Source organism: Carassius carassius, chromosome 7 (assembly GCF_963082965.1).
Source record: "Carassius carassius chromosome 7, fCarCar2.1, whole genome shotgun sequence".
Classification (NCBI taxonomy): Eukaryota; Metazoa; Chordata; class Actinopteri; order Cypriniformes; family Cyprinidae; genus Carassius; species Carassius carassius.
In genome coordinates, this window is record NC_081761.1 from 17,170,782 (window position 1) to 17,191,437 (window position 20,656).

General features: G+C 35.2%; 3 protein-coding genes across 7 annotated transcripts; 1 reads left to right on the forward strand and 2 right to left on the reverse strand.

The window, feature by feature from the left end:
• Positions 1-2,166: 2,166 nt before the first annotated feature.
• anp32b (acidic (leucine-rich) nuclear phosphoprotein 32 family, member B) lies at positions 2,167-7,465 on the reverse strand. 4 transcript variants are annotated; one of them, XM_059554064.1, is made up of 7 exons: positions 7,251-7,463; positions 5,299-5,448; positions 5,093-5,215; positions 3,267-3,459; positions 3,028-3,152; positions 2,881-2,950; positions 2,167-2,776 (listed from the first exon to the last, which is right to left on the reverse strand). In XM_059554064.1, exons 1-7 carry the CDS (start codon positions 7,302-7,304, stop codon positions 2,694-2,696), a joined length of 798 nt encoding a protein of 265 aa, XP_059410047.1. In that variant the 5' UTR covers positions 7,305-7,463; the 3' UTR covers positions 2,167-2,693. The 4 variants fall into 4 exon arrangements, with proteins under 4 accessions (XP_059410047.1, XP_059410046.1, XP_059410049.1 ...); XM_059554063.1 differs by having other exon boundaries at positions 2,167-2,779; positions 7,251-7,460; XM_059554066.1 differs by lacking the exons at positions 2,881-2,950; positions 3,028-3,152 and having other exon boundaries at positions 3,261-3,459; positions 7,251-7,465.
• A 2,704-nt stretch (positions 7,466-10,169) lies between these two features.
• Positions 10,170-12,451, forward strand: hemgn (hemogen). 2 transcript variants are annotated; one of them, XM_059553230.1, is made up of 5 exons: positions 10,170-10,318; positions 10,403-10,469; positions 11,341-11,431; positions 11,583-11,902; positions 12,040-12,451. In XM_059553230.1, exons 2-5 carry the CDS (start codon positions 10,412-10,414, stop codon positions 12,150-12,152), a joined length of 582 nt encoding a protein of 193 aa, XP_059409213.1. In that variant the 5' UTR covers positions 10,170-10,318; positions 10,403-10,411; the 3' UTR covers positions 12,153-12,451. The 2 variants fall into 2 exon arrangements, with proteins under 2 accessions (XP_059409213.1, XP_059409214.1); XM_059553231.1 differs by lacking the exon at positions 10,170-10,318 and having other exon boundaries at positions 10,325-10,469; positions 11,341-11,419.
• Positions 12,452-13,670: 1,219 nt separating this feature from the next.
• On the reverse strand, positions 13,671-19,859 carry trmo (tRNA methyltransferase O). The gene is made up of 6 exons (XM_059554075.1): positions 19,619-19,859; positions 19,374-19,525; positions 18,975-19,149; positions 18,153-18,310; positions 14,689-15,237; positions 13,671-14,613 (listed from the first exon to the last, which is right to left on the reverse strand). The coding sequence occupies exons 1-6, from the start codon at positions 19,705-19,707 to the stop codon at positions 14,402-14,404; spliced, it is 1,335 nt and encodes a 444-aa protein (XP_059410058.1). The 5' UTR covers positions 19,708-19,859; the 3' UTR covers positions 13,671-14,401.
• Positions 19,860-20,656: the final 797 nt, after the last annotated feature.

Genomic DNA, 20,656 nt, shown 5'->3' on the forward strand with positions numbered 1-20,656 from the left:
TATGGGCCACTTTTTATTAACTCAGATATTTATTCAGAATTTCTTTTAAGATTGGTCAAGTATTATCGAAAGAATCCAGATTTAAGCCTGGATATGTTTTTTTTCAATTGTGCTTCATATACAAAAAGTTTCCATGAATGAGCAATATGTGGAGCAAAGGGAACCACACACACACACACACACGTTTGTTTTTGTGAAAAGTGGGGACATCCCATAAGCGTAATGGTTTTTATACTGTACAGACTGTATATTCTATGGCCCTACACAAACCCTACCCCTAACCCTAACCCTCACAGGGAACTTTGTACATTTTTACTTTCTCAAAACTCATTCTGTATGATTTATAAGTATTTTGAAAAATGGGGACATGGGTTATGTCCTCATAAGTCACCCTCTCCTTGTAATACCTGTGTCATACCCATGTCATTATACAGAGTTGTGTCCTGATATGTCACAAAAACAAGAGCACACACACACACACACACACACAAAGCCCTCAGATGCCTCTACCATTCTTTTTTCACAAATTGCAGGAATTTCACTGGATTGTATCGGCCTCTTTTCCACCTGCCACTCATATTTATAATAAATTGTGATTGGTATCCATTTCCAGGCAGTTTGGGAGATATTCATGCCTGTCTGTCAAACACACACAGCTTTGACAACTGGTCAAAATGAGTTGAAAATAAATGCAATTTATTTAGTTCAGTAAATACTGTTTAAATGCATGTTATTTCCATTGATATACCTTTAAACTGCTAATTCATCTTATTGTAAAACTCAAATTCACAGACGTAAACACATTTCTTGTAATGCCTATCTATAGTATTATAGTATATCTAAGTATTACTAGAATAAGAGTATTAATTATATATACTGTTGAATGGGCAAATTAAAAGGTTATGGGAGTGAGAATCTAGAGGTGCATGTAAAGTTCATGTAAAAAACACACTTTGTTGAACAGATCTCAACATTTTTATTGTTAAATTATTTCATATAATTTATTTACTCTGGCACCCCAAAGTGGGTCCCAGGGCCCTTGGTTGAGAACGTGTAATTTGTAGCCTTGCCTGTGTTTATAAGAATACAGTAGTCTTGCAGGTTTGTCCTCCATGATTCTTTACCACAATTATTATAGCCCACTGAAAATGGCAATAGTAATAAGTCCTAATCAAACCATATAAACAATTTACATTACATATATTTCTTGTTGGATGTTAAGAAATTCAACAGGACAAGTATGTGGACACCAGTGGGACTGTAGTGTGACCTGTATGTTTGTCCTACATGATCCCTGCACACACAACTTCACATTCCTGTCCAAACACTGACAGTTACCAAAAGATATGGTGCCCTCATGTTGCTGTGAGAGGAAACACAACCACATCTCATCAGTTACAGAAAGTGAAGGTAATTTGGAATTAATTTGTCTTTAAACCTACTTTGAACAATAATAAACCAAAAACTAAATCATAATTTCCATTAAAGTTTTCACAACTGTTTTACTGTTTACATTTAACTGATAAAGCCTTTAATAGCCATTTAATGATAGGTTTCTTTTGTGAAAATTACCCCACCTATTACAAAAGGCCATTATACATAGAATGAACTTTATCTTTTTCTTCTGGGCAAACAAAAAAAAAGTCTATCTAAATATTCAATAGGCATTCAGGTTCGGATTTTAAAACGAATCAAAGCCAACCTATCCAGGGAAATATCCACTGGAGCACAACTAGACTAAACACTATATTTACCATCTTAGTCTTGATTGGATTTGATTAAACATGACAGATTTACCAACATGCATTTTCTGAGAACTCTTGATTTGTCTTTTCACTCCAAGACCTAGTATACACACATACACATATATATATATCTTATCTATCTATTTATGAAATAAGTCATAGATTTAAACCAATGAAGAATTAACTTGAATGATGATCTCTTCCGACTTGGTTGTTTTGATTGTATTCAAGAAAATACTAAAATGAAAATAGAAAATAAGGCACTTCAACATAAAAACAAGCAATACTGAACTGTGCATCTATTGAAAAAGATCAGATGCAGTTTTATTGTATCAGGCAATGAGTGTCTCTAGACAGACTCGGGTCTCTTAAACTCTCACTGTCAGCCTTCAAATAAATGATAAGACAAAGGACAGAGAAATAGGAGAGAGAGCAAAGCACAAAATGTTATTTTATTTACAAATTTTTTTCTTACAGAAAGTAAAAATGTAGCTACAACCTTGATTTGTGCCACAGGCTGCCACACTAAAATTATGGCCCGCTTGTCACACAGTTGCTATAGCAATCTTATTGGGAAATTTGGAACAAAAAAAGAAGAAAAAAAGTAGAGAGAGAGAAAAAAAAAAACACTTTCAACAAAATATTAAAAGCACAGACCCAAAACTAAATACCAGTCCCCAAAGTCCCCAGAGGTTTTGAAACACAAACGGGCAGGGGATTGACAGTGGACTTGTGGAATGCTGAGTAAGCCACCGATCCAGAAGGCTTTCATTCAGCTCGTAGGCTCCATATGAACAGCTCCACCCGTCCGGTACAGTCTTGCCCCCACAGGGAGCTCAGCGCTTGGGTAAAGAGGGAGTTGTGGAGGGGTAGAAAGGTTGACGGGATAGCCAAGTTGTTGAAAAGGAAGGAGAGGGTAGAGTTGGTAACAGAGTTGTTCATTGGCTGTTAATCGTCCTCCTCATCATCGTCGTCATCATCTTCATCGTCTGCTTCTCGTTTTCTCTTCTCACCCTTGCCTCCTTGCTCTTCTTCTGAGTGAGATAAAACAATTACTTCATAATCACTCACACACCAAAGGAAGCAAACCAAGTCATGAAATCAAAAAAAATGTGCTCAATCCAATACAACTCACCTTCATCATCATCCTCATCGTCATCATCTTCGTCATCCTCTACTTCTCCATCCTGACCAAAGTCTTCCTCCTGAAACCAACAAGCCCATGTAATTAAATCAGCTGTTCTGTTGTTTCCGTAAGCAATGCATAAAATTTAACTTGTACCTCATCCTCTCCACTCCCATCCTCATCATCCTCCTCCCCTTCAACCTCATCTTCATCGTCATCATCATCTTCCTCTTCGTCAAACTCCTCCTCCTCTCCATCTTCATCCTCCTCTTCTTCTCCTTCTGTATTTAAAGTGATATTAGCGAACATTGCTAAGTTAACCCCCCAAAAACTCAAAGAAATTGAAATTAAAAAAAAAAACAAAAAAAAAAAAAAAAAAACTTTGCCACACCCACCCTCATCATCATCGTCATCGACCCCATCTCCATCAGCTTCTCCGTCAGAGTCTGACGCCTCGTGGTCCTTCATATCATAGCCGTCTAGATATGTGAGTTTTGGAAGGAGATTGAAGACACTTTCCCGGTAGTCATTCAAGTTTGTGACTTCGCAATTGAAAAGGTCAAGACTTTTCAAATGATCAAGTTTTTTCTGCCAATGTAAACAGATGAATGCCATAACTGTACAATTCCACTTTGTGTTATACTGTCAGTAAAGCTAAAACAATTCTTTGCACACCTGAGGTCATATCATAAGATATCTTAAATATTTTATTTTAAATATCACTGCAGGAGAAAGTCAGTCTTACAGGTTTGGAATGACATGAGGGTCATTTTAATTTTGGGCTAAGTGCTGCTTTAACCCTATAAAGCCTGACCTATAAAGTAATATATATATATATTATTGTTGTTTTTTTAATAAAGGAAATAAGAAAAGTAAACATCACAGTTGCTTTTATGGCTCATATAGTATGATACAGAGAACATGAAGCTCATACTCCAATAAAGACATCATTTTATTTAGGCCTAACCTGCACAAAAATATAAATATTGGCAAATGCCCCGAATTGCATATGACCAAAGGTAGATGAACTAACAGCTTGTACTGTAAACCAATGAGATCTTTATAACAGTCTAGCAGACTAATTACAGTAAAAACTAATATTTTTATATCTATTATATTATATATCTCCCAATAATGTCTTCATAAAATGATATTTAAATGCTTTGTTCTATGCTCCGTGCAATAAAATGTATAAATAAACGTTTGTATAGTATTTAACTCTCCAGTTTCAACATAATCGTTCTAAAACATCATGTATGGATAATCAAGTAAACTCATGCTGCAATATTATTAAGAACATAACATTTATTCGTATACTTATACATACACACGCCTCTGGCTTGCTTAGTTGGGGACACTTCATCTACAGCGATATCGTTGACTTGATTGCAAATAAATGCACAGACACTATTTAACTGAACAGAGATGACATCACTCAATTCAATGATGAAATGCCTTTAACTATCATTTTTGCATTATTGACACTGTTTTCCTAATGAATGTTGTTCAGTTGCTTTGACGCAATGTATTTTGTTTAAAGCGCTATATAAATAAAGGTGACATTGACATTGACACACAACCAGTCAAAATTTTAGGATCAGAACAATTTGTAATGTTTTTACTGGAGTTTCTTATGCTCATCAAGGCTGCATTTATTTGACCATAAATTCATGAAAAATTTAATATTGAGAAATATTATGATGTGATATAACGTTTTTCAAATTTTAATATACATTAAAATCTGATTTATTCCTGTGATGCAAAGAAGATTTTTCAGCATGATTACTCCGGTCTTCAGTATCACATGATCCTTCAGAAATCATTCTAATATGCTGATTTATCATCAGTTCTGGAAACAACTGTGCTGCTTAATATTTCTAATATTTCTACTTTTAATTTATATTAATATATATATAAATTAAAAGGTGTTTTTTTTTTCATTTTGCAAGATAACGGTTTTGTTTCTGTATTTTTGATCAAATAAATGCAGCCTTAATGAGCATAAGAGTCTTCTTTAAAAATATTACAAGTCTTACTGATCTCAAACTTTTGACCTGTAGTGTATATATTAAAGATTTGAATGCACAAAAGACACTAAAGACTTTAGATTTTTCAGCATAATTTTGATAACATTGATAACTAGGCTTTACAGGGTTACGCTGTAAACTTGTAAATGTGTAAAACTACATGCAAATTCATAAGACAGGAAGTCTGTACAAACCAAGGGTTCCAATGTGCTGATGTCTTTCAGTTTGTTGCCACTTAGGTTTAGATGTGTGAGATTGGGGAGTTTTTCAGCTAAAACATCAAGGCCACCAGAGATTCTGTTGTCACTGAGTTCCAACTGAAAATGAACATGCATACATATCAGAACACAACTAAGATAATTTCACATTCTTAACAGAGACCAGTAAATACACTGATTACCTTTTTAAGTTTTCCGAGTTTAGGGAGGTTGGAGACTGAGAGTAGACCAACATTTATCAAACTTAGAAACTCAAGATTAACAAATTCTGCTGTGAGGCCTTCGATTTTCCCTTCATTTGATCTGCAGTTGTCAAGGACAAGTTCTCGTACCTATAAACAACCAACATAAGAGAAAAATATAAATACTAGAAGTAATGTGTTAACAATAAGGTTTAACATCAACAATATGGAATACAAAGAGCAACTCAAATTTGAGCAGCCAGGGGGTGGACACGTTGGCCAACATGGCCATGCTCAATGGAGGCGACAAACTATGCTGGTTAAAAAAAAAAAAAAAAAAAAAAAGTTTCTCAACTGGGGGAAAAACAAGGCGGCTTCCCTTGCAAATACGCTTGTTTTTAAAATGTTTGGGGGATTTAAAGGTTTTTGAGTTGCCATGCACACTCGATAAGTGTTCAGTCAAGAAACTAATCTGAAAACCACTGAATAATGTTTGCTAAGCGGTTGTTGCTGCTGCTGCTGCTGTTGTTGTTGTATGGCCCTATGGCTCAGACTGTCGCAGCGAGTCGCCAATGAGAAAACGGCAGATTACACGCCGACAGCCAGACAACATGGACATATCCTAAAGACACCACGGTCTTTTGTGACATTTTGTGTGACAAACTGCAAATGGAGGGTATTTATGAGCTTGTGAAGGATGGAAGAGATGTGTCGATGGCGTATTCCTGCTGCGAAAAACGAAGACAGAGCGGAAATTAGTGAGACAAAAATGGAGTTTCTTTCTCTCATGACAACATGGCGCCTCCTCAGATAGACTACATTGGCAGAAAAACGCTACACGTTAACCAAAACTCAACACTGTGTTTGAAAACCTTATTCTGTGCTGTTATTCAAGTCACAGGATATAATTTCACGCGACCTTTACTTGATTTTAAAACGGAACTTAAACATTTCCGCTGGATTGCCCAACCAAACTAGTACATGTAACGTTAGCTTCTATTTACTCAGTCTCTTGTTCCGTCTTTGAACACGTTAAGATGCATATTGTATCTTAAAAACGTTTGAAAATCACCAGAGCGAGTATTTATTGAGTATACGCGTCTGTTTAATCGGTAGTGGCGCGTGGGGAGTAATGGCGGGAATCAGCGCCTCGCAGCAGCCACTGACAATAATTCAGCACGATTTTGTTAACGAATAACTTACATGTGTTAAATACTATATGGTTTAAGATTACTTTTAAGAATATCTTTTGGCAAACTTTAAAAAAAAATCTTAGTTCATTCATATAAATCGTTAAGCCTTTGTGTCCTTTATAATGAAATTAATAATTCGACTGTATGTTCGTCAAATTATATATTTACTTTATTTTTTGAACTGGAGGGCTTATTGTTATTATACCAGAACATCGTAGGAATGGAGGAGCCGTGTTTTATAGTGACAGAGACCAAAATGTGACCGTATTTAAGGAAATGTGTTAGTGTATGGCCATCTTCAGAGTATAGCTGGTTTATTACTTTGGCTTTTAAGTGTCTGTAATAAAGGGCGCCTCATGTTAGCAACAAACATGGCCACCACGGTTAAATAAATCATCCCATCCATATCCTACCACGCCGATGTTAAAATAAGCTAATATTAAGCATAAAAGCATTCCAGATCACGAATACACACATCCAGCATGGGGGGCTTAAAATGCTTGCAATAATGCCTTGAGCTTTCCAAACTAACTAACGTTACTCAGTACGTGTTACACAGTCTGGATTATTTCATATGAAAACAGACGAATGAACATTAATGGTTTGAATATACACGCAGCACTTTCTCGTCTAACTCTGTACCAGGGGTATTACACCCATGTGCTAACCATTAAAGTACACACAGGTCAGTGGAAGTAGAAAGTAGCACAGCTAGCATGGCTGAGCACAAAACTAAAGGTTTGGCTCAAAATTACTTACATCAGATGGTGTCCTGTTTCTCAGCTCCAAATGAATCCTCTTTTTCATGTCCATATCGTCCCTCAAAAGTTGGACTCTTCCCTCTTGGGTTCTGGAGGAATTTCTGTTCAGCCCAAAAGGTAAGATGCCTTAATGGAGGGAGAATATGGGACTGTATAATGATCTGAGCCCAGCGCCAAGTTACTCTGGGAGAGCAGAAACCATGGAGGGAAACGGCACTGAAACGAATATATACTCAATAGCGCCTTCTCCGGCCAACGACGCCCACTGCAGTCACACAAACAAGCTCGAACAGCGCTGCATTACAGTGTGACATCAAAAGTTTGTCTGAATGTTGTAATTCAAGTACAATTTATTACAAATGTGCCATATATGTTTAATTCTATGTAACTTATTGTTTACATAATCAATAAATAATGTGTATTATGGCTTTTAACATTCATGCATCATCTGGGGAACACAAAACCCTGTTTTTCTGTCTGGGTTAATATGGCCTCATCATTATTTGATTGTGTAAATGCAATAAAACGTTTTCTTACATCAAGTAACAAGTTATTCTATCTTAGCCTACATGTGATTAATGCAAATGATATGTTTAAAAATAGACAGCAAGATATTCCTTAAACTCTAAGGCCTGGTTTCACAGACATGACTTAGACTAAGCCAAGACTAGGCAATTTATTTAAATGTAGGACATTTAAATGTAGGACATTTAAGTAATTTTTATTAATGTGCCTTAGGAAAAAAAAAACATTACTGGTCTGCATTTTGAGACTAAACAGAGGCACTGATATATTTTAAGATTAGTCAGTGCAAGTTTCTTTCGGTTAAATCAGCTCAGACTTACACTTTAGTCTGGTACTAGGCTTAAGCCTAGTAAATGTTTCACTAACTAAATTGCATAAGTTTTTTTTCATATATTTATTTTCCCAAATTGAGTGTTCTCTTCACATCCACTTTATTATTATCTAAAATATATATTATCTTATTTTAATAAGACATTTCCCTACTCTGACTTTTTTATAGTGCATATACGTTAATGGTCATGGATTTATTTTATTATGTTATTCATTGATTTCATTATTAATCAGCACCTAAATTCATAATTATTCATTATTAATCTGTGTCTGGAAAGCAAACCACTTTATACAGATTCAGCCCACTATTACATGATTCTAAACAAACAATGAACAACATTTATCTCTTTGAAACTAGTTTCATGTTCTTGCTATTCAGAGAGACAACAGACTTAAATTTTTATTTAATTATTTTTTATTTGGGGTTTCTATCATTTATACTATTTAAATTATACATACAATATATATTGCAAAAAAGAAAAAACATTGTTTTATATATTGTTTCTATTTGTTTAACCTGTGTTAATGTTATAAACATTGTGTGCTATTCAACAAGTTCACTTGCTGTGTAGGAACTTGCCAGAAGAGGGCATCATTTTGTTTCTTGTTTCTACTGTACATTGTCAGGTCACTCTCATCCTGCAATATTTAAGACAACAATATTTGAAACTAAGGGGTAATAACTTACAAAACTTAGTAACACTTACAAAATTATATGAGTCTCATTACATTAAACAAACTAGCAATAAGAGCTATAAGCATATTGAGCAGTAAGAACCAAGGGGCCACAGAGTCAACTGCAACTCTAAATGTGTTACAATTTCTTTAATATTTCAAGGGAACCCATTTAGAAAATATTCTCTCCAGGCTCACCTACAACAATAAAGACCAGATTTGTTGGTAAATAACACAAAAGTACATCAATTGCACCTATGAGAACCCTTTACCTATAACCAACACTGTATGCCAACATGGTAATTGTGAAGTCATCTTATTTCTATCTTAGTCCAATAATTGCACAGTTGCACACTGGCCAAAGAATATGAGGCAGACTGTACACGATGCATATGGTGCAAACACTAGGCTATTCTCTCATGATATTCCATGTGCTCCAGGATAACAACAACTCAAAATAAACTGCAAACATTTTATTTATTTTTTTAACAGGGAAGAGTCAAACACCTTCCATGGTCTCTCTGACTACTGACATCTTTGAACATGAACTTCATCCTAAGAACTGGAGGCGTGTCTTCATGAAGGATAATGCAATATCCCACACATGCTTCAACTGTTCCGTAGGCCTCTCAGTATTAAAATGCTGCTCAGCATTGCTGTTATTTTGTAACAATGGTGGAGGTTAACCAAATTATAACAGTGGGAGAGAGAAAACTGAGCATTTAATTTTAATGAAATGTCTGCTGTGGGAAAGTAATCTGTTGTGAAAAGTGTAACAAATTATTTTTATCTAGGATACATTTTGAATGTCTAATATTTAATTAATTGACCTCAGAGCTGTTCAAGGGTGTTGATGGCGGGAGATCAGACCTCAATATGTTTTGACACGATTGTGAACGCCCAGAAAGTGAGCAGTAGAGATAAAATGGTTATGTATGAGTGGCCAGAGAGGGCAGGCCCTTTGCAGCCCTTTAGAGTATTCAAATAACATGGAAATACTGAATGCTGAAACACCTTTAATGTCAGTATCATTTTTTTTTCCTTACTTTGAAAAGGGATAGTTTATTGTGGCTGGGAAGTTTTTAACTGTGGTGTCTTCAAACTACAAAAGACTAACAATTAAAGAGACTCTCTTAAAGTCTCTCTGTGTAAGGATTCGTTCATATGTGAATAGACCATATGGGTACCTGTTTATTTATTTTATTTTTGAATAAAATATATTTATTATGATGTTATTCTTTTTCTTGGCCAACCTGTAGATTAATTTAAATCCAATGTTAATCTCTATTAGTTTATATGTGGATTTATTTATTTATATTTTAAACTGATGATTTAGCTTCATGTTTGTCTCTGGCCCTTGACCAGGTTAGGAATCGCGGTCATCTCTCATGACGACAGATAAACATTCACATAAATGCACAGGCTGTCAGAGCCATGACCTCCTTTTTTTTACTTTCTTCTGTGAGTACAGTGCCAAGTTCTCCACCTTTGCAAATAAGATAAGAGCACAACTGCAAGAACTCTCCCAGCACTACGGTAATGTTTAACCAGATAATTATTCTCTTAGCAGAAGGAAAAGTAAATGCCCTGTCATTTTAATACTTCATATTCATGTGACAGGACAACAAAATGGAAGAGACATTGGAGAAAGAGATCCCGCCATCTGAAGTAAAAGATTCTAATGAAGGTATGACTTTTGATTTAAAACTTTTTTTCATTATGAATTTATTCATTGTTTATCCATTAGTGGTTGTTTAGATTTTTATTATTATTATTATTATTCTTGTATGAAAAGGTTCAGATGAAACATTTTATCAGATGAAAAACTGAAAACAAAAAAGTAGTTCTTTAATTTGACTGCAATTTGTCCTGAATTTTATAAAATTATATTTATGTACATTTTTTAATTAGCAACAATTAGATATTTGAAAGATCTTGCAACAGTGCTGAGCAGCTAACAGGGAACATTCTCAGAAGTTTAACATTGTGGTAAGGTTCTCCAAAAAATTATGAACAAAAGTTCTTTCAGTACATTTGCACAAAAACGTAATTTATACAGCACTCATGGAATGTTTATATATTTATATATATATATATATATATATATATATATATATAAATCACTTTTAGTTGGACACTCGACTAATGTTTTTAAATGTTAATACTAAATAACATAAAAAATTGACAGACCCATAATGTTTGCAAAATAATAAAATGGAATGTTCCCTAAATGTTAGCATATAGCTAAGAAAAATTAAAAATCTGCATTTTGAATGTTCAGAGAACCTCAATAAATAATGATTTTTATAATATAATGAGAACATTAGAAAAATGTTCTTAGAATACATTTTTGTTAGCTGGCAACAACCATAACTGACGTGATTCTTATCTATGTCAACGCATACATTTCTTCTGAAACATGCACTGAGGACCTTTTCATTCACTCATGAATTCTGAATACTTGTGGTTGGTTTTACCTTAGCTAATGTTACAAGGTAAACTGCAATACCTCCAGCAGGCAAAGCAGCAAAGGAGTGAGTGATTTGTTTGTTTGGTAGGTGGAATTCGGCTGCGACTGAGAGACAGAGACCTGTTGAAGAAACGAAAGGCTGAGGCAGAGGAAAAGGCAACCAACCAGTGGGTTTATGGGTAAAGCTAGTGTTGAATTAGGCCAATAAAAGCACAGTGGAAAAGGCCTAGAGCACTTATTTATTTTTCAAATATGACACTGTGATAGTATGATGCAAATGCACAAATTTGGATAAGTCATTCAAATAATGTAGCTTAATATTGAACACAGGGCACAAAGCCTTAAGAGAGTGAAAAAGATGACCAGTGGTACCCCAGGAAGGAAAGGTCGACCAAGAAAAGAACCGGCTGTAGTTATTCCAGAAGATCTCGGTCTGGCTCAGGAAACAGATCCTTCACCTGTCACACTTCCTGTCCCAGAACCTGTGTTACCCACCATAGCAGAGACAGTGCCTTTAGTACCAGCTGAGCCACAACCAGAGCCGGCGCCAGTGGAAACAATTAGTGAAAAACCTCTGGAGTTTCTGATTGAGGATCTGGGGCCTGATGAGGAGGAAGACATGCCTCAAAAAAGCCTTATCATTGATACAGGTATTTGTAGAAATGCCCCTTTTGTTTTCAACAGGGATCTTCATTCATTAACGGGGGGGCTCATATATAAAAGTGTTGTATTTATTTATTTGTCAGAACAAATATGAATAAAACTGAATAACGTGCATTGATTTTAGGTGATGAAGAGCAGCCCAGGACTGACCTGAACAGTCAAGTCTCAGTGCCAGTGTATCTGCCAGCATCTGCTCCTTCTCAACCAGAGAGTCTATCTGAGAATTTAATCATCTGAGTGTCTCCTTTCTACAGAAAACTGAATTTGATCAAATTTACCATTTCTAAACCTAAACAATAAATGTATATTTATTGAAATTATTAATGTCTCCATGTATATATGCCTCCACTTATCAGTAATCTGTCAAAGAAAAAAAAGGAAAAAACATTCTATACATATTGTTAATAGAATAAAAACCTGAAATTGTTATAGTACTTTTGTGTTAAAGCAACTAGATATTTGCCTTAAGATGATATTACAAATAATCTTTGTTTAGTTTGTACAACTATTTTAAAATAAATTGGTTTTATATTTTGTCTTTGTCTAGTCATTTTGTCACGCTCCTATGGGAAAACATTTTATTTTGCCAAAGCTGAACTATTGACAGCTATATGGGTACTGCAGTCCAAATTCTAAATACAGGAAAATATTCAATCGAGTAGTTTCTCCTCCTCAGACTTGATGCTCACAGCGGGTTGCCAGATTGAGGACAGGAACCAGTGCAATTAAGGAAAGAAACAAGCCTTACACGCCGTGGTGCTGGGTAGATTACTTACAATTACAAATTGCAGTCTGTAACTGATTACGTGATGAAAATTGTAGTTCGTAACGGAATCTATTTTACTCATTTTAGGTATTCTGACTACTTTTTAGATTACATCATCTATTTTTAATTCAAAATAACCATTAAACATATTGGTACAAAAAGCAAAGATCAGAAAAAAAAAATAATAATACATATATATATATATTAACATCATGAAATGTATTAAACATTACGTTACACCAGGTTTTCACTGATGTAAAACTGTAAAAATGTATCAAATTAAAAACGGAAACTAAATTAAACACTTAAACACTAAAAATTTAAATATTTTACATTTACATTTATTCAAGCGACTTACAGATGAGGGCAGTGGAAGCAATCAAAAACAACAAAAAGAGCAATGATATATAAGTGCTATAACAAGTCTCAGTTAGGTTAACACAGTACACGTAGCATGGGATTTTAAATAATATAATAAATAAAAATTTAAAAAAAGAAAACAGATAGAATAAAAAAAGAATAAAGCAAGCTAGTGTTAGAGATCTTTACATATACACACACACACACATACAATTGCATAATAAATGAAAAGAAAATAGAATACAAAAAGATTAGAAAGGTAGTTAAAAGTGACTTTGTGCTTCTCTGAGATGGCACAATCAAGCGACGTTCACTTGCAGAACGCAAGCTTCTAGAGGGCACATAAATATTTTATTTATTTACCTGCATGCTAATATGACAATTAAACAATACCACTGAATGTGTTGTTAAATTATTAGGAATTCAACTAAACTATTTTATTTTAAGGAATTTGGATGACAAAAACATTTGGGAATCATTGCATCAAATTATAAACAACTCTGACAAAGTTCATTTTCTGGCTTCCATGGTTGCAATATGCTGTTTTTTTTTCTTTTTCTACCAACTGGTTGAACTGGCAGTGGGTGAAATCACACAGACCAAAACAAAACCAGACCAGACTTTCTGACACAGAACAGACATTTCAAAGTACAATAAATGGCTGCAGCATTGTTTTGTGGAGGAACATGTATGTGAGATTAGCATCTTAACTAAATACAGTATCAGCAAATATATCATGTTACTTTATGCTTTAGTAATGCCAAAAAAATAAATGACACCTTTAATAAACCCAGCAGTTCATTGAACACATTTAACAAATTAAAATGTAATAAATAATCATACAAAAACTATGTGAATAAACAAACAAACAAAACAAGTAATTGTTGGAACTATGAAATTCTAGCAATACAGTTGCTTGCTAAGAATAGTATGTTAACATTTAGATCTAAGTTGTGAACCATAAAAATATCTTAATGTGCTTAAAGGCAAAAAAATGATCTTTTTAGACTAAATTTAGTTAATCATTAATCAGTAACACAAATTAAGGCACAGTTCACCCAAAAATGAAAATGACGTCACTGACTTTTTCTTCTGTGGAACACAAAAACCAATATTCGGAAGAATGATGGTAACCAAACAATTTTGGTGACCACTGACTTCAACTGTATGGACAATGAGAAAAATATTTTATGGACATTTCTCTCAAAAAGTGTTCCATAGAAAAATCAAGTCTTATGTCTTTGGAATGATATGAGCGTGAGTAAATGTTTACAGAATGTACATTTTTAGGTGAATTCTCCTTATCTATTATTGAAAATGCAGGATTTTGACAGAAATCACAGACAGCATTTGAGATTTCTTAACTCTGCATAGATTTGACTCTCACAACCTCAGCAAAACCATCGCCAAACCAGCAGGTGATGTCAGCTGTATCCAGGGTGAAGAAGAACAGGCGGTCGTGACAACGCGTGCGACGATATACTGATCTAGGGTCAGCTGACAGAATGCCTTTGATGGCTGCCACTGCTTCTTCTGGTCCTTTCAAGAACTGGAACTTTGGTCTTGTACTGTCTATGAATCAAAAATCAGTTAGAAGTATTACAACATAAAAAAAAAAAAAACCTTAGGCATCAGAAAATCGAATACCTGTACTGTCGCAGGGAACAAACTCTTTGAGCTCTTTCTCAGCATTGGCAGTAAACCGCACGTCTAGGTTACTGACAGGAGGTGCCCTGACCCAGGCAGCGATAGTACTGTAGTCCTCACATCCAAATTTAAGACTGGATGAACTTAAACAGTCGGTTGACAGTGAAGTGCATTCAGGAGAATCTGATTGTTTGTCTTCTAGACTTTCAGTGAAAAGCTGCTGTTGTTTGACATAGTTTTTAACCTCTGCTAACACATCAGTCACATAACTTGATCCAGACCTTTGCGACTGAGAGAAATCTGAAGGTCCAGCTGCACAATCTCTGAGCTCTGAGGAGGATTCGGATGATGTCCCTGAGATGTTTGGTTCTTCATGTAGATCCATCACTTGGGGCATCTGCGAGTCTGTGAATGGTGATGTTTGTCTATATTCACTGTTGGTATCATCTCTTCTTGTTTTTGGAGAATCGTAGTCTGGAATATATGGCTTGATGTCTAGCACAGGTGTTCCAGCAATAATATCAACACCTGACAAGTGAAGTGTATCCCCTTGAAAATCAAATGATAAAGGATTACTATATTGCTATATTCAGCATATAAAAGGGTCTTTCAAATCAAAGCTTCCCTCAAAATGATTTTACGATGGTAAAGAGCACATTTTCATATGGTAAACTATCATACTGATTATGACAAACTTGATGTTATACTAGGGGCCCTTTTAAGCTGTTTGAGACTGGCGAGTAAATTAAAGGGATAGTTCACCCAAAAATTTAAAAAAATGTAGTCAATTACTCACCCTCATGTTGTTCTAAACCTGCAAGACCTTCGTTATAGCACCATTTTGGAGAGTATCACACACGTAAACAAGGTATGCTGTTCAGTGTCAGAAGCCTGGTATGCAGATACACTGTTTACGTTGTTTGGGCTTTGATATGAACCAACTACGTATCCATTTACATACATTGCAATCGTTGTTTGAGTATGTGATACTCTCGCGTATGTGACACAGAGGAGATGAATTGTTGAATAAAGTCATTTTTTTGTTTGTTTTCCTTGTGCACAAAAAGTATTCTCGTAGCTTCGTACAATTACGGCTGAAACATTGATGTCACATGGATTATTTTAATGATCTCCTTGCTATGTTTCTGAGCATTGATCGTGTAAGAATCCTTGCTGTCTATGGGAGAGTCAGAGAGCTCTTGGAATGCATCAAACATATATTAATTAGTGTTCCGAAGATGAACGGAGGTCTTATGGGTTTGGAACGATGTGAGGGTGAGTAATTAATGACAGAATTTAAATTTTTGGGTGAACTATTCCTTTAAAGTTAAAGACATATATATTTAATACAAATTGCTTACAAAATTACTATAAAAATAAAAGCTTATTTACAATATTAATAAGTACTGTAGTAATATATAAATGTTGTTAAAATTACACTGCAAACAACACGGCATAATCATCTAGTACAGGGGTTTTCAAACTGTGGGTCGCGACCCACTTGTGGGTCACAGAATGGAACAAGGTGGGTCGCACAAAGTCACTTGGCTGCAGCTAAATTTGCGTTTCAATGACACACACACACACAGTTCAGTCTAGGGCTGCACGAAAGTGACGAGTGGGAACGGTGCGAGGCCGGTGGAGTGATTGGAATTGAGCGACACCTGCTCGACTCACCAGTCTCGAGAACCACGGAGGAGATCGGAAGGATACAAAAGAGGAGCGTCCGTCTCCCCGGCAACTCACTCCAGCCCACCGCCTCGAGCATCCTCCTTCGCCCTACTCGATGGCACTGCGGATTCACCTCAGTGCCGAGGGATCTTCGGCAGCGCGTCCCTCCTTCCTCCCAGGCTTCGGCACCAGTCTAACACATTAAAAACTTCTCAATCACGGGAAGGAGGAGGCGGGAACCGGGAACCCACTCGTCACAATGATATAGCCCACCAACATTAATAAGGACTGCAATATCCTTAGTGTGATTTTCGAATTGCAATTAAGTCCGCGTGCTTTGCGTGTTTTGAAGCGCGGGCGCGCACGAGTTGTAATAACAGTGAAGGTCTCAGAGCAATGTCATTAAAAGGTTCAATCGGTCCGCATTATTAAAAGAGAAAAACTTGCTCACTTCAATACACTATATTCCGCATGAGATTGCATACACCAGAAAACAAATGTTACGAAAACGGTTTCAGGTAGGCCATGTTCATTCATTTCTATCGTCCGTTTGAGCTCTGTGCACTTTTTTCGTTCGGGAAACGGTTTGTAAAAAGCATTTCACATGTACAGGGTGAGCAGTGCACAAACGCAGGGTTAATTGTAACACTACAAGATTTAAACATTTCCACATAACAAAATGCACAAAAAAATAATGCAATACTCCTTGACGTATCATCTCTTTTTAGAGAAAAATTTGCCAAAGTTCAGAAATCTTTTGAAGATATTGCTGAACATTAATTTAACCATTGCTAAAATAAATTTCTGCCTGAACTTAATGTCATCCAGTTTTTTTTTTTTTTGTTTATTTAAAACGAGACACATGTTTATTATTATTTTTTACCTATTTCACAATTATTTTAATCTCCAAACAGTTTTAGATAGTTCTGCTTTGCTTCTTATGCTTTTTCTAAAAAAAGTGTTGGATTGTGCTCCGTTCTCACCGACACACACGGAAGGATCGTGAATGCATTTTCTGCAACAAAACACAGCAGCGCAGATTACAGTTCACTGGAGTGAGCCTGTTTAACGTTTTTATGGACACTACATATTCTAAAGTCTGTAAACAAAAATTAAAACTTAAATATTAATAGTGATTTTTTTCAGGTGTAGGCCTACTCTAAAATAAAAAGTTTTTTTTTCTTAAATACTTCATTTCTGTCATCAAACTTTTAAGTAAGATTAGGCTTAAAGTAATATCAACCTTTTTTTTCCTCAAATATTGTGGTGGGTCATGAAATAGATTACACTTGTCTAGGTGGGTCGTGGAATGGAAAAGTTTGGGAACCACTGATCTAGTAGAGCGGTGGTTCTCAACCTTTTTGACTCCGAGGCCCCCTACTGTCCACAACGATATTCAAAAACCCCGTGACTTTTCCAGCTGTTAGTGATTTACTAAATAAAGATAAAGGTTAACAACTTCTTTTTTTAAATGTTTTTTTTTTCTTTTTGCTTCCACATGATAAAATCTAAGCATAAGTGAAATGTGTAATTCTAAAAGTTGAGATTATTAAAAAAAAAAATTCAATTATTATTACGCTTTTAAAATTAGGCTATTTTTGCTCATATATTCAGTTTTGTCAGCACACTGGGAGCGCTGATTCTTCAAAGAAATAAACACAATTGTTGAATTAATTAAAATAATAGCTTTACATTTAGTTATTTTAAGTTTTCTGAAACCCACTGATGGGTATGGGCCTTCTGGTTGAGAACCGTGGTCCCAGAGGTCACTCAGTCTTGTAAGTATGTGGTACCTGTGATTCCTTCTAGCTTAGCCAAGGTCAGTCCCAAAGCATTAGGCCTGTGGGGGCTACGGGTGGAGTACACCCCCACCCTCTGGCCATTCAGACGGGGTGGCTTTACTTTGGCTTTGTAGCTCATTTGCCCATTCTTATGGAAGAGGAAAATTATCCTGAAGATGTGAAAGATAAAGACAAAAGAGTTCACTTCACATAAATATACAAGAAACTTTCAATTGTAATTAATTAGGCCTGCTCACTCATCAGACCGGTCTAGAAACATTACCATGTATACTTTAAATTTACTTCTTGTAATGGCTAAACCCACTCTTATTTGATTAAGCATGATCAAAAGTACCAAATTCTAAACTGCTATTTATCTCAATTAAACAAGTCTTGTTTTCCAGGACTTGTGAACAATATGCTTTTCTACAAGGGGTTTTGAATTGTACGAGATTTTTTCATGGTATGGCAACTTAGAAAATATCATGGTTTAAAAGTAAACAACATTAATATAGTTCTAAAAACTAGTAAAATAAAAGACAATGTTTTTGGAATGAACATTATAAATGCATCTTAAAATAAATATTTTTTTAAATTATCGTATGTATAAGAATGTATAAGTTTCCCTTTTCAAAAAAAAAAAAAAAAAAAAACGTGTACATAACTTTAAAATTATTTTATTATGTTATTATTTTGTTCCTGAGACCAAATTATTATATCAGCATGTATTTCTTTAGATCTGTATGTGGTGAAAGTTGTCAAATCTGACGGGAAGTCAAGGAAGAAAGGAGATGTTCACACACAAACAAGTTTCTCCATCCATTTGCTACATACCAGATATGGGAGTATTGTTCCAGTCCAACTAAAGAATGCTCAGGGTTATTGAATACTGAGGGTTCAATCTTTAAGCTAGCCCGAGAAGAACTGCATATGGTGGGTTGTCGTGGAGTGCCATTTTTGACTGCGAAACATGAGCTGATGTATCCGATCGGTACAGTCTGAATATGACCTGAGACCGTAAAAACAGACAAATACATTTTATTTGACATGGAAACTTAGCTGTGACCAAGAAGTCCTAGTTAGACTAGTTAACATGGCAACAATAACATCTGGACCCATAGAGTTTACTCAAATGATGACAAGGTTTTAAAACAACCTAAATATGATCTACTAAAGTAGACTGCAAAATAAAAAGTGAAAGTGGGTCAGTGTGTGGTATTAAATGTATTTTACCTTGCTCTAATAATTGATTGATTTCAGCAGGGCTTTGAATTGGGCTTCTGCTCACTGATTGTAATCTGTCTTCGTGTTTACTGTCTGTCAGCATGGACTGAAGTGATGACATCTGCTTCTTATGTGCTCGAATGGCACCATCCATCTGCTGTCTGTGTTTGATCAACAAACCAATCAATGAAGAGGAAACTTCTTTTCAGGATAATCAGAACTCATATACCGCAATCATAATGATTTGAACCTACCTGAGATTTTTTATCTCTCTTCTCATTACTGACGCCTGCTGTGTGAGTTTCCTGACTTGTTCAGCACAACCACATACTGGAGGCGACATTTTAGTGATAGCTGAAAACCTTTTGTACTTTCGAAAATATTTTATGCTATGGTAAACTGGTTTGTTTGTTCCAGCAGCTGCTCTGCGCCAGTACGAGCACGTGTTTTGTTTTTGGGAGGAACACGTTGGACAACCAACTACTTTCGCAGAATTTCCTCAGAATATCACTTCTTCTTTAGGTTACTGGAAAATAAGAGTGACATACCGCCACCCACAGGTTACCGTGCAAACAGCACAGCCATATATTATAAAATAAATAACATAAATAAATAATAATAATAATAATTTCACACATATTTTTTTAAAAAAATGTTTGAGCAATATAGTGTTACTTTAAATAATGATTAAGTTGTGCATTATTGCTAATTGAAAAATTATTTAGTACTTCACAAAATGTCCACCTCTGCTTCTCAGAGGACTGCGTTTGGGACTATCATAACTGAACATGGTTATGAACAGAATTAAACAGTAAATTCCAAAGTTTTTTTTCAGGTCATCCTTTTGTAAGTACAATATAACTAAAATAAATATAAAAATGTTTAAATGTTTTTGTAATAAATTATTTTTCATGAAAATATGACGTCTGCTTATTACTGTGGGATTATTAGGGTTTAAATATAGACTACTGTTTAGGGAACTACAAGCAGTACAACCTGCAAATGAACTCTAAGATGTTCTCTACATTTGTTCAGAAAGTAAATAAAATCACATAAATTATGCTACCCAAAAAGCCCAACGTTGCAATATTACAACATTTCCCTAAAAACATATTTACAATTGGCACCAAATGTCAAAATGGTAAAAACCCTATTTCTGCATTTGAGGCATCCTGTCAACATGTACAAGTTTTTTTTTCTTCAGTATTTGGGTCTTCGAGGGTTAATATTGATCGTTGCAGGTGGCAGTTTACAGAACGCAGCCTGCGTCTTGTAATTTATAATTCTATAAT